Source organism: Lepidochelys kempii, chromosome 10 (genome assembly GCF_965140265.1).
Source record: "Lepidochelys kempii isolate rLepKem1 chromosome 10, rLepKem1.hap2, whole genome shotgun sequence".
In the NCBI taxonomy this organism is placed as follows: domain Eukaryota; kingdom Metazoa; phylum Chordata; order Testudines; family Cheloniidae; genus Lepidochelys; species Lepidochelys kempii.
Window position 1 is genome coordinate 78,161,721 of NC_133265.1, and position 13,151 is coordinate 78,174,871.

The window sequence follows — 13,151 nt, forward strand, 5'->3', positions numbered from 1 at the left end:
CAAGTTGCTTATGTAACATGAAGCATTCTGTAACATTGCTATAGTAATCTCTTCTTTTTAAGATGGCACTCTTCTCTGTGCATAGATGCTATTTGTAAGAGAAATATAATCTTCTCTAAATATGTTCCTTCTGCTTTTAGGAATTGTTTTTCTGGATGAAGTAGATAAGATTGGCAGTGTGCCAGGCATTCATCAGTTACGGGATGTAGGAGGAGAAGGCGTCCAACAAGTAAGTATGCAGTTATTTTGATGTCAGCCTTGTAAATCAAATCGTTAAAGTACATGAAGTCTCTGATATTGTCTTGTTATGTTGCAGATATTGTATGTGTATAGATTCATATTTCATTAAATTCTAGGGTTAATCAAAAGCCCCTTATCCCCCATTCTCCTGTCCACCTCCCCAAAAACCCTCAGTGGAATTGTTTTATTAGAAATCATCCTTATCTGCTTTCAAGTATCAAGTTACATAAACTAAAAAACATGACGTGCAGTTTTTTCACTTTCTCCAAAACCCTTCATCACCGATGTCTCATGGAGAAATTTGAAAAACATTTTTAGAAACAATTCTTCTCATATGGGAGGTGGCATGTAGAAGATGAGCAATCTAGGTTTAGTTCCCATCTCTGCCCCTGACTGTTGATGTGGCCTTTGATAAAATTCTCAAGTACTCGAGACCTGTGGGCCAAGTCCTGCTTGTCATAATCAGGTGGTCAGTCTCATTGAATCAGGTGTGAGTAGGTTTACAGGATTTGATGTGCATTCTGTTCTAAAGCTATAATGTGGATTCTTTATTTACTGCTTTTACGTCTCTGTTTTTACTTAGGGCTTGTTAAAGTTACTAGAAGGTACAATAGTAAATGTTCCAGAAAAAAATTCCCGTAAGTTACGTGGAGAAACAGTTCAGGTTGATACAACAAATGTCCTCTTCGTAGCTTCTGGTGCCTTTAATGGTCTTGACAGAATCATCAGCAGGAGGAAAAATGAAAAGGTGAGAACACATAGTTTTAGAATAGCTCTTTTTAGCTGTATTGAAAGAATGTATAGTGGCTCTTTTGCTAATGTATTTTTAAAACCCTCTAACTGCACCTAGAAAACTGAATTCTAGTGCTAAAAAGTTAGTTGTGAAGGTGTTGTAACGTCCCTTAATTTTTAAAAATGGGGTACCTATGTGAACCATTCCATTGGGGAGGTGTCCTACCATCACATTTCCTTAAAATGTATGATATGATGCGCAGAAAGCTTGAAGCAGAGAGCAAGGATTGGAAACTCTCGCTCTCTCTCACACACACACGCGCACACACACTCTTTATATTTAATATTATATTTAATCCCCCTTATTTATCAGCAGTTGGAGACACACAACTGCTCTTTTTTGGATGACATAATAAGCCTATGTAGAGCTATATTATTGGGTCAGTTTTCTATTTCCAGCAGATGTCTAAAGTTTTTACCCCAGCTTGCTGGGTATTTGTAAAGCTTTTTGGTGTAGTTTTTTTTATCAGAGGTTCATCTGTTTCACTTTGGAAGAGTACTTTTTATTGTTAGAGGGTACTCGTATCCCATAGCTACTTAGTACGAGGTATGTAATGTAATCATATTTTAATTTGTGAAAAGTATATATAATTCTTTCATGCCCTGTCAGTAGTCACTATTTGTTAGTGCCTTGCTGAGAGAACTAAATGTTACAACAGGTTTCTGTTGATTCATACAACATTAAAATTAAAGCTCTTTATACATACATTCTTGAAACATTTAATTTGTAATTAAAGCTGATTGGTCATTTCCGTTTTAGTGCTGTCATTGGTGTATTTTAATATGCATATGCAACCAGATTTATATAAAGCAAGCATGTAACTGTAGCTCTTTCATGAACATGCAGTGTTTATTTTGCAGTATCTTGGTTTTGGCACGCCATCTAATTTGGGGAAAGGCAGAAGGGCTGCTGCAGCAGCTGACCTCGCTAACATAAGTGCGGAGTCCAATACACAGCAAGATAGTGAAGAAAAAGATCGCTTGTTGCGGCATGTGGAAGCCAGAGATCTTATTGAATTTGGCATGATTCCAGAATTTGTGGGACGTTTACCTGTGGTGGTTCCCCTGCATAGCCTGGATGAGAAAACACTTGTACGAATTCTTACTGAGCCACGAAATGCTGTGGTTCCTCAATACCAGGCATTATTCAGCATGGACAAGGTTAGATTTTTTTTTTGTCTTACTAATTGACATCCTTTTGGTATCCTTGTTATGGAATTCATGTTAAGGCTTTTTCAGTATAAAGATATACTGTCTGCTTTATGACTAAAGAAAATAAACTCATCTTATCAAAGCATGGTAAGTAATGGAAGTTGCATAAATCTCCACTCATTGGGAGAATCCCTATTCATTGCCTCAGTGACTACATTAGTTGCCAGTGCTTGGAAATTTTCAGGGATAAAGAGATTAGCAAGATCTTATTACATTTATTGGGCTTCTCTTAAGTAATCAAAAAACTATGAGAAATGTGTACAAATGTATTCTTTCTTTTCAATATCTTAAGAGCACTATATCGAATTTGGCCAACCGTGTATGCTGTAATTTCTTGTAAAATTGCTGAATTTTCAGAATATCTGTCTTCAGTGTAGGAAAACATTGCCTGGTCTCACTAAAGATATAATGGAATTACTAGCGTTATTCCATTAGCTAGATATTTTTGTGTTCTATTTTGGAAACAGGTTTCAAAGCTACTTTGATTTGAGTAGCTTATGGCTTGGGAAATGGGTTTTCTCCTAAGCTGCTATGTCTCCACTATTTGCTTTCTCGGAAATAGGCCTTTTAATCGTAGTCTTCCCCTCAGAAGTGTTAAAGTATGAGATGCTTGAAATTCTTTCTAGAAACTGCAAAAGTTCCAAGGCACGTGCTAAATTTCACTAAATCAGCTTGCCTTTATAGTAGCTTATTTCCTTCACTCCCCATCCCCACATTTGTTTGTTGTCTAGTTAGATTGTAAACCCTTTGCAGGGACATTGTCTTCATACCTGTCTCTATAAAGCACCTGGTGTATTGGTACTATGGAAAAAATAATAATCTGGCCTTTTTTTAACATGTATTATAACCTGTTAGTGCCTAATTCAAGAGCCTGATCTATACTAGAAAATTTTACATTGTTTGATGCTCCTGCAGCATTTGTAGAACACTGTTCACACCCATAGAAGCCTCCAATGTTCTTCCCACACTTTTTAGACCAGATTCTTTCAGAAGATTTAATAACTAGTTACAACTTAATTGGTTCAGTCTGAACCAGTTTAGTGCCACTGTGGATGAAGACAAGTTGAAACAGTTCAACTCGTCCTTCCACTACAGTCCAAGCATGCACAAGTGGTCTTGCGAAATCTCCCTGAATGGGCAGAGGGCTTTGCAATGGAAATGTTTTAGGACAGCACTGGTGTGTGGTTGCAAGGCAAAACTTAAAGTAATTGTCTTAAAATTAAATGGCTTCTAGGGAAACATTTTAACTGGTTTGTACTTAAATTCAATGGTTCTGTTACAAGTGTTTGGATCTGTAGTGTAGACAAGAGGCCAGTAGTAAATACACCGGTGCAGAACTAAGCAAATGGCCTTCATAACCCATTATTCATCATTATTGCTTTGTGTTGAATGCATCCTAGTCTCAATATGCAGCCATATTGAAATGGTAGGAGAAAACATACTGTAATTGCAACTGAAAAGCAGATAACTGAAGATTTTTTTTATCTATAATACAAACAAACTGAAAATTATCTGCAAACCATAATTTATTCCATTCATAAGTCAGCCCTCTAAATTAGGTGCAGATTTGTCCCATGTTTTTTTAATACACACTAGCATTAGTATGTATATAGTTGTGGTTTTCCTGTTGCTTTACTTGCACAGTTCAAAGAACCTGTCCAAAAGAAAACTTAAAAAAAAAACAAAAAAACCCCCTGAAAGGTGGGAGGTGCAAGAGCAGAAGATGACAAAATCATTAAAGAGCTTCTGTTAACGTCTGTTCTATAGTGAATACGTTGTTTGGGTAAAATTTCCAAAAGACAAATTAGAAGTGCTACTTAATGAACTAGCTATTTAATAATATTTTTATCAAATTATTTTGCAAAATGTATTTATTGTTAAATGAAAGATGGGTAAACCGTGGATTTAGGAAAGTTACAAATGAAATATTTAACAAAGTGTAATGTATTCTTATGTATGTAGTGTGAATTGACTGTGACTGAGGATGCATTGAAGGCTATAGCCAGACTGGCGCTAGACAGAAAGACTGGTGCAAGAGGTCTTCGATCTATAATGGTAAGTATGCAGCCTTTTTAAGGGGGTATTATCGGCCTCAGTAGGTGTAGATAATGTATTTTGAATGTAAGTATTCTTCTTGCCAAGACAACTTATGCTAAAAAAGGATCTCTAGGCGGGATATTAAGATCTACAAAGTAAATTTCTTCCTAATGACAATAGCTAGTCAGATTTCTTCCAGTACGGTATCCACTATTATGAAGTGACTTTCAGAACTACTTTTGTGCAAAGCATTGTATACGTTCTTTTTTTACTTCTTCTCTTTACTCATAGGAAAAGTTATTGCTGGAGCCCATGTTTGAAGTACCCAATTCTGACATTGTGTGTGTGGAGGTTGACAAAGAAGTTGTGGATGGCAAAAAAGAACCAGGATACATTAGGTAACATAGGAATTGCAATTCCAAACCAGACTAATAGTCTAGACAGTTGTCCTAATACCTGTCGGTCATCCGTGCCCCATACAAATGTTTTGTTTTTGTTTTTTTAAATAAAATAAAGTTCTACACACATACCTGTTCCAAAAATAATCTTCCGACTTTGTGGATATCATACATAGTTGGTAGATATAGGGCACTTAATGCATGTTCTGTACTAGTGATTTTGGATTTTTTTTATTACTGTTGTTACGTATTAAATCTAAATGTATTACATTCTGTTTTTAACTCTTCCCAGTGTGTGTTTCTTTAGAAACAGAGGGGAAAAAGTGCATGATGAGTAAATTATGAATATATCACTAAGGCTATTTCAGTGAATGGTAGTGTCATATTTGCTGAAAAGAAAAAAATTCTGTGCTCTGTGAGGGCCCCAGGACACTGGAGCTTGCTCTCCCTTCCTTGGTTGGAAATAGCTGAATTTGATGATCTAGGCATGTTGCCAAATACATCTGTCTGATAATATTTTTGAGATGGCAGAGGGTATGCTTGCCACAGGGATGAAGGGAATGGGATAAAAAGGTGTTCCTGCAGGTAGATGTCTGGTTGGCTGAGTTCCTGTTGAAATTACTACTTTAATTCTGCTGGGATTTAATGGTTTTATTAGATCTTGGATTTTTTTTTTTCCCAAACTAAATAAATAGCAGATGATGTGGAGAGGGGAGAGACAGTTTTGTGTTTTAACATATAGGACTGGGAGTCGGGGTTCCTGTTTCTGGCAAGATTCCTTGTGTGATGTTTAGGAAGCTGCATAGCCTCTCTGTGCACTGGAGATGTAACATACAGCACTGGTAGAGTTCCCCCTGGCTGGACACTTAGGCTGCTGTACTCAGCCTTTCACACTGGACCCATGTGTTCTTAAGCTTTCCGGGGTCTCTGTAGGCATCAGCACTGTTTCTCTCCTTGGCCTCTTGACTCATTTCCTGTGCACAAGCACTAGAAATGGGACCATGTGGCCAAGTAGCCCTAGGCCCGGTATCCCGTCTTCCAATAGAAGCTAATGCCAGATGCTTCAGAGGGAATGAACAGAACAGGGCAATTATTACACGATCCATCCCTGTCGTCTAGTCATAACATCTAGCAGTTGGAGGCTTATGGACACCCAGAGCACTGGATTGCATCCCTGACCATCTTGACTAATAGCCACTGATGGACCTATCCTCCATGAACTTATCTAATTTTTTTAAACCAGTTATAGTTTTAGCTTTCACAACATCCCCTAGCAATGAGTTCCACAGTCTGACTGTATGTTGTGTGAAGAAGTACTTCCTGTTTTTATTTTAAAACTGATGCCTATTAATTTCATTGGGTGACTCCTGGTTCTTGTGTTATGTGAAGGGGTAAATAAAACTTCCTTATTCACTTTCTCCACACCAGTCATGATTTTATAAACCTCTATCATATCCCATCTCAGTTGTTTCTTTTCCAAGCTAAATAGTCCCAGTTGTCTTAATCTTTCCTCAGATGGAAGCTGTTCCATACCTGTAATCACTTTTGTTGCCCTTCTCTCTACTTTTTCCTTTTCTGATGCATCTTTTTTGTATTTTTCCATTTTTTAGTACAGCCAGAACTGCATGCAGTGTTCAGGTATAGGCATACCATGGATTTATATAGTGGCATTATGATATTTACTGTCTTATTATCTATCCCTTTCCTAATGGTTCCTAACCACTTAGGTTAGCTTTTTTGACTGCCGCTGCATATTGAGCAGATGTTTGCACATTATGGTAGCCACGATTATTCCAAGATCTTTCTTGAGTGGTAATAGCTAATTTAGACCCCATCATTTTATATGTGTAGTTGGGATTATGTTTTGCAGTATGTGTAACTTTCCAACATCAACATTAAATTTCATCTGCTATTTTGTTGCCCAATCATCCAGTTTTGTGAGATCCCTTTGTAATTCTTCACAGTCTGCTTTGGACTTAACAGTCTTGAGTAATTTTGTATCATCTGCAAACTTTGTCACCTCACTGTTTACCCCTTTTTCCAGGTCATTTATGAATATGTTGAACAGCACTAGCCCCAGTACAGATCTCTGGGGACCCTGCTATTTACCTTTCTCCACTCTAAAAACTGACCATTTATTCCTACCCTTTGTTTCCTATCTTTTAACCAGTTACTGATCCATGAGAGGACCTTCCCTCTCATCCCATGACTGCTTACTTTGCTTAAGAGCCTTTGGTGAGGGACCTTGTCAAAGGCTTTCTGAAAGTCCAAGTTCACTGTATCCACGGCATTACTCTTGTCCACATGTTTGTTGACCCCTTCTAAGAATTCTAATAGATTGGTGAGGTATGATTTTCTTTTATAAAAGGAGCGTTGACTCTTCCCCAACAAATTGTGTTCATCTATGTGTCTGATAATTGTTCTTTACTACTTTAGATTAAATCCTAGAAAAAACCTTCCTAACTGTAAGAACAGTAGGACAACAGAACAGACTGCCTAGGGAGGTTGTGAAAGCTCCTTTGCTGGAGGCTTTCGAAAGGAGGCTGGATAGCCATCTATCTTGGATGATTTAGACACAATAAATCCTGCATCTTGGCAGGGAGTTAGACTAGATGACCCTTGCAGTCCCTTCTAACCCTGTGATTCTCTAGTTTCAACCAATTTGCCTGGTACTGAAGTCAGGCTTATTGGCCTGTAATTGCCAGGATCATCTCTGGGGCCTTTCTTAAAAATTGGCATCACATTAGCTGTCCTTCCAGTCATCTGATACAGAAGCTGATTTAAGTAAAAGGCTACATACCACAGTTGTTAGTCCTACAATTTCATATTTGAGTTCCTTCAGAATTCTTGGGTGAATACTATGTGGTCCTGGTGACATATTACTGTTTAACTTATCAATTTATTATTAACTATTAACACCTTAATTTGGGATAGTTCCTCAGATTTCACACTCCCTAAAAAGAATGTGTCAGGTGTGGGAATATCCTTCACATCCTGTGCAGTGAAGAATTCATTTAACTTTTCCACAATGGCTTAAGCACATTCTTCTCCAGAGTTCCACCTGGAAGGTACTGTGGTTTTACAGGTCACCTCTTCAGGGACATGTGAGAAAAAACAGACACTCTCCCAGGCTTTATAAGGGTTTCTAAACACAATTACTTTTTACTTGGGTAGAATGAGAGACACACATCTAGACATTATAACCTGTATGCTGTCCCCTGTTTCAGTTTCCTCACCGCTCTAGAGCATTCTCTGGTCTCAGGACAAAGTTTCTGGGGTGCCCAGTATTCTTCTGCACATGGCTTCTCAAAATCATGGAGTGTCTGTCTCTCTGCCTGCCCCCTCTAATGCAGCTAGCTTCCTCCATCCTCAGTAGATCCAGCAGTAAAACAGCTCCCTGTTACAAAGGCATGCCCCTCTCTCCTGACCAATGCTTTGTCCAAAAGCCTTTCCCTTGGTTCTATGAGAATCCTTTTTAAACCCCTGCTTTTCACCCCTGCCCCTTTGTCTCGTTTGGTGATTTTTCCACCTTCCCCTCCCTGCAGAGAAGTTCAGGGAACTGTTCCTCTGAGCTCCAGCCAGCCTATTGTCCCAATGGGTTCCCGCCTGAATAGGCAACCCATTACAATTTAACAACTCAGCACCATCCCTGAGCTAGAAGGTACATGACACAGCACCTGCCAACTGGTGGCTGACTCACTACACCAGCAGTTCCTGAACTGTGGGATTTGAAGTTGCGCTATCAGCTGATGGGGCGCAGAAATCCCTAGTATGCAGAGGATGCCATTTTGCTTCACACAGCATGACCTTGCATGCATGAGCATGTGTGAGGTCATGCTCTTCAAAATGGCATCCTCCATGCTGTCTGGAGTCCCATGAGGAAATATTTCACTGAAGTGGTGTCATGCCAGCAAAAAGTTTGGAGACCTCTGCTGAACACATTAAAGTATTTCATATCATCAACCGGCAGTCATAAGTTGTACGTAGACAGATTCCCAAAAACATCATAGGAGACAATACTATTATTTATCAAATCAGTATTCGGGCTTAATTCTGAGGAGCTCAGTCTGCAGGTAGAGAGGGGGTTGTTGAAGCGCGAAGTGTTATCTTCAGTAATACTTGCGCTAAGTGTTAGGAAGTGCACTGCAAAATAACTGGGAGCCTGCAGTGTTTATTGGAAAGTTAAACTTTACCCTGTTTATTTCTGATCATTTAATTTGTGATAAAGAATGTAAATAATTTTTCCTTTTCAAGAAAGTAAATAAGGTTTAATCAGTGAATTACCTTCCCAAGAGACATTTGAGACCAGTATTTAAAGCAGCACACATGTCATATCCAACTTGAAACGATGCTTTCTGGAATACCTGTTTTGTTTTTTGTTTTTTTAAATTGTAGGGCTCCGACTAAAGATACTTCTGAAGAAGAGTATGACTCAGGAGTTGAAGAGGAAGGCTGGCCTCGTCAAGCAGATGCTGCAAACAATTAAATAGTGTCAATGTTCTCCTGCATATAGTGTGTTTGGTTATTTTTAAGATCATTATCTGGCATTACAGTCTGATACTGAAGGCATTGGATCTATCCTGGATATAATACATGGTCAAAAAAGTTAAAATATTTTTTTAAAAAATCAGATCATGTATTGTAACATCACATTTGATTTATTCAGTGGACATTATATGGACTTCAGTAGCATAACGTTCAAATATAAATTGTACATTACGTTTTGTTCAGTTTTTAAATAAATGTGCTTTAACAAACAATTCTAGAAAGCAAAGACAGTGTTGCTTAAACGATGCAGGTGTCGCAAATAGTTACATTTTACAATAATGTTACTCTACAAATGGGAAAACAAGTTTAATATAAAATAGAGGATAAGCAAACTTAATTTTGCATATATTTCATTCGGGTTAAGTTCATTCACTGTAAATGTCAGTGTTAGATTTATGTCCATTTGGAACCCAGATGGATGCTGGAGAGACTTGTTACATTTGTCATGAAAAATTCCCTAGAAACTAGATTTTGAAAAAAATCAGATGTTTTATTACTTTTTAATGCAGCTTTGCTCAAATGTAACACTAACTTGTTACAATAATTGGCTGCAGTACCAAATGTCATATCATTATTTACTTACCTTAGCATCACATGTACGTTTTAATGGATCCTTTAGAATACTGTGAAAGCAAGTGGAACCAGAAGTCTGAATTTCTTTTGGAAGGAAACAATTTACAGGAAGTAGTAGACCATGTGCATTTAAACTTTTTAAATGGCCTAAAAATTTAAATATTAATGTTCTATATAGTACATTTTGTTTAAAGTATTGGAACATGATATCATGCATCAGTTTTTTGATGCCAGATATTTGCCCACCTATCTTCTTATAACATTAAGAGTTGAAAGAAAGTAAAGTGAATGTACAGTATTTTTGATGTAATCAGTAGAGACTGTTCACGTGACAGTGCTTTTTTTTTAAGTTACATGCTTAAATGCTGCATCTTGTGGGTTTTTTTCTTGGTTTTAGACTTTCAGCAAAGCAAAAAAAGCCCTAACTTTGTTTTACACTCTAATTAAATTGATCCTTTAGGAAAACATTTGTAAAACACTAAGGGACTTGTATCTTTTTGATTATTTCAGAAATTAAAATCTATGCTGACAACTTCGCTGTTTTGTTCTTCCTAGCAATATGTGGCTCTAAGTTATACTGACTTTTTTGTTAAGTTTTGAGTCAAGCTAGTTAATTTAATTAAAACACCCCTACTGTTTTTAGGCTAGAAATACAGTGAATGTTTTAGATCAGAACAGGTACTGTTCTATTGGCCCACGCCTTCATTTCTTCACTCGTAGTTCAGAATTAACATGGTTTAAGTCAGTCAGGTAATACATACATGGTTGTATAGAATGGGACACAATAAATAGAGATTTAATCAGATGCAACAGAATTTCTGTTGCAATTTCTGTTTTTCTTCTAGTTAAACTACCCAGTAATGGTTCAGGAAAGGCTGCTCTCAGGGTTCAGGATACTTCCAGGAGAAGCAATGGTAGATTATAATATAGACTTATCTGACAGTTTTGGTAACTTTAACCTCATTTTCCTTTTTGTAGAATGAAAATTCAAATTTTAATTCTGTTAATTCTTTTTTTAAATGATTGAGAAATGTTTTAGTGAAAATAATTAAACAACTTAGTTTAATGTGTAATCAAGAAATGTGTTTAAACAAATGCAGTAGAACTACAATTTGTACTTCAAAAATAGGTTTGGCATTTGAATAAAACAAAGCAAATATTCATGAATTACAGATTTCGGTAGATGAAATATGAGACTTAAGTAATGGCACATAAATGATTACGCATTCTGGGAAATGTTTTGAGTTCAGGATCCTTATTAAAAAGCTGAATTAAGTTATATACAGTATTTACATATTGAGCTTTCACAGTTGTGAGTCCACTTACATATTTTTAGACAATTTTGAATCTATGTAGTAGAATAATGGTTCTTTGGGAGTTATGCAAGCTAATCACAACTATTTTCATAGTCTTAAAATTTAAAGGTACATATAACAAAAGTACAATAAAAAAGCAAAGTAGCTGTAACTTGGGAAAATGAAATCTGTTTAATATAAATTGCCTTCGGTTATCCCCATTATTATTGCCAGGTAAATGCTTCTTCTACTAACTGTTTAATTAAAAAGTTACCTAATTATAATAGGTTCTTAAGGGCCACCCTCTTGCATCTTCATGCTCATTTGAAATCTTGTTCTCAAGTTGATATAGTGGGGAGTGAGCCTTTTTAGAGCTGCCTTCTGTATAGTCAGTTACAGTCAGTAATTGCCTTACTGAAATGCTTGCTCTATTATCTCTTCGGATACTACTGAGCCAAGAGAAATGTCAGACTTAAATGAAATGCTGTGTCCAGAATAGCAATAAAAAGGCTAGAATGATGGTATAAGTGAAGATCAGTGCTGCTTTTTTTTTTTGAAACGCATCAAACCAATATTTGTGATGGAAAGAGGGAAGAAGAGTTTTACATGTGTATACATCTCCATTGAGAAAGTACATTGTATTAGCAGTTGTGGCAGTTATCTGTGTCAATTCCTTGCACTGTGATGGAATGAGTTGCATAATGGACCCCACCAAAGGTCTAGGAGAAGAGGTTGGATTTGGCTTTTTGCAAAGAGTTTTACAAATTTGACTATTTGTTCATTACTCTGGGGACACAAATGCGTGAGGGGAAATTCTAGGAACCAGCTGGAGAAGACTTTCAGCAGGCTTCAAAAACGTTTCAAATTAAAGCAAATCGGTTCTGCACTGTTGTGGATCGAGAAACTGAAAAGGTTCAATTAGACCCTCACCTCACTGTTTCATTTAGTACTGTCTGTGCAATCACAGCTTCACTGCTCCTGGACACTGAGCTGGGGATGGGGTTTATGGGAATGGAATAGATATCCATACTCTGCAGCTGAAAGGATTTAGAATAGCAGGAGTGTGGCTGGGCCAGGCAAACCTACAGCAGAGCAGTTCTTCAACTGCTAGTTTGGCTAGAATGAACATATTGAAGCAGCTGGGAGTAGACTGGTACACTATAACAAGTTTTTGATCACTTCTCTGAAGCAAACAAGGCCATACTAGTAGCGAATCGTGTCAACACGTGTATTTTTCTGACTTGGCTATATTAAATGTCTTGTAACAGTCAAATACTACATAATGTTTTGTAATTACTTCTGTTGTGCATTAATTCTGCTCCTTCTTGTGACGTTCTACTGTTGCCTGCTGCATCTGTGCACATGCAATAGTCTGATCATTGCACTCTGTTAGGTCAGGGGAAGAGAATTTGCACTCAAGCAGCTGGCATTGCAGATGTATTGAGGCCAGCTATGTAGCCCCACTTGACCATTGTGATTCTAGTTGGCCAACTCCAAGGTGGAGTCAATTAAGGCAATGCCATATACTTGGGCCCCTACCAAATTCACAGTCCATTCTGGTCAATTTAATAGCCATAGGAGTTGGAAATTAGTCAATTACATGTTTTCAGATGTTTACATCTGAAAACTCATTGGTGGTGTAACCTGGGGGTCCTGATGCAAAAGAGAGTCATGAGGGAGGAGGGTTGCAAAGCGGTTGTGTGGGGGGGGCAGGATTGCCACCTTCACTTCTGTACTGAAGGCAGCAGCACTGGAGCCTCTGGCAGTTGCAAGAGGTTCCAGGAGGTAAATGTGGGTCTGGTCTTCCCCTGTGCTGCTGGGAGCACCACAACTAGAGACTCCTAGCTGCTAGTCCCAGCTGAGCTTTGCTCTTTGCCTACACTGTGGTTCTCTGCAGGAGATCAGACCGACCTCTGGGTACCTCCCCCAGCTGCAGGGTGCTCCCAGCTGCACAGGGGAGATCAGACTTACCTCCACCTCTGGCACCCTCCTGCGGCTGCAGGAAGCTCTGGGGCTGCTGTCTAGCCCAAGAGCTTCCTGTAAGTGGGGTAGGTTC

At 38.0% G+C, this 13,151-nt stretch overlaps 1 protein-coding gene across 4 annotated transcripts in view; it reads left to right on the forward strand.

Moving 5' to 3' along the window:
• CLPX (caseinolytic mitochondrial matrix peptidase chaperone subunit X) overlaps positions 1 to 12,368 on the forward strand; it is a 33,986-nt gene extending 21,618 nt beyond the window's left edge. For 3 of the 4 annotated variants that reach the window (XM_073304324.1, XM_073304326.1, XM_073304325.1), the window contains 6 exons: positions 141 to 229; positions 824 to 988; positions 1,894 to 2,193; positions 4,207 to 4,299; positions 4,573 to 4,679; positions 9,075 to 12,368. In XM_073304324.1, coding sequence (XP_073160425.1) covers positions 141 to 229; positions 824 to 988; positions 1,894 to 2,193; positions 4,207 to 4,299; positions 4,573 to 4,679; positions 9,075 to 9,165 — 845 coding nt within the window. In that variant the 3' untranslated portion in view covers positions 9,166 to 12,368. Of the gene's footprint in view, positions 1 to 140; positions 230 to 823; positions 989 to 1,893; positions 2,194 to 4,206; positions 4,300 to 4,572; positions 4,680 to 6,849; positions 7,026 to 9,074 lie in introns of all 4 variants that reach the window. The other variant, XR_012154097.1, reaches the window with a different exon arrangement.
• The last annotated feature ends 783 nt before the right edge of the window (positions 12,369 to 13,151 follow it).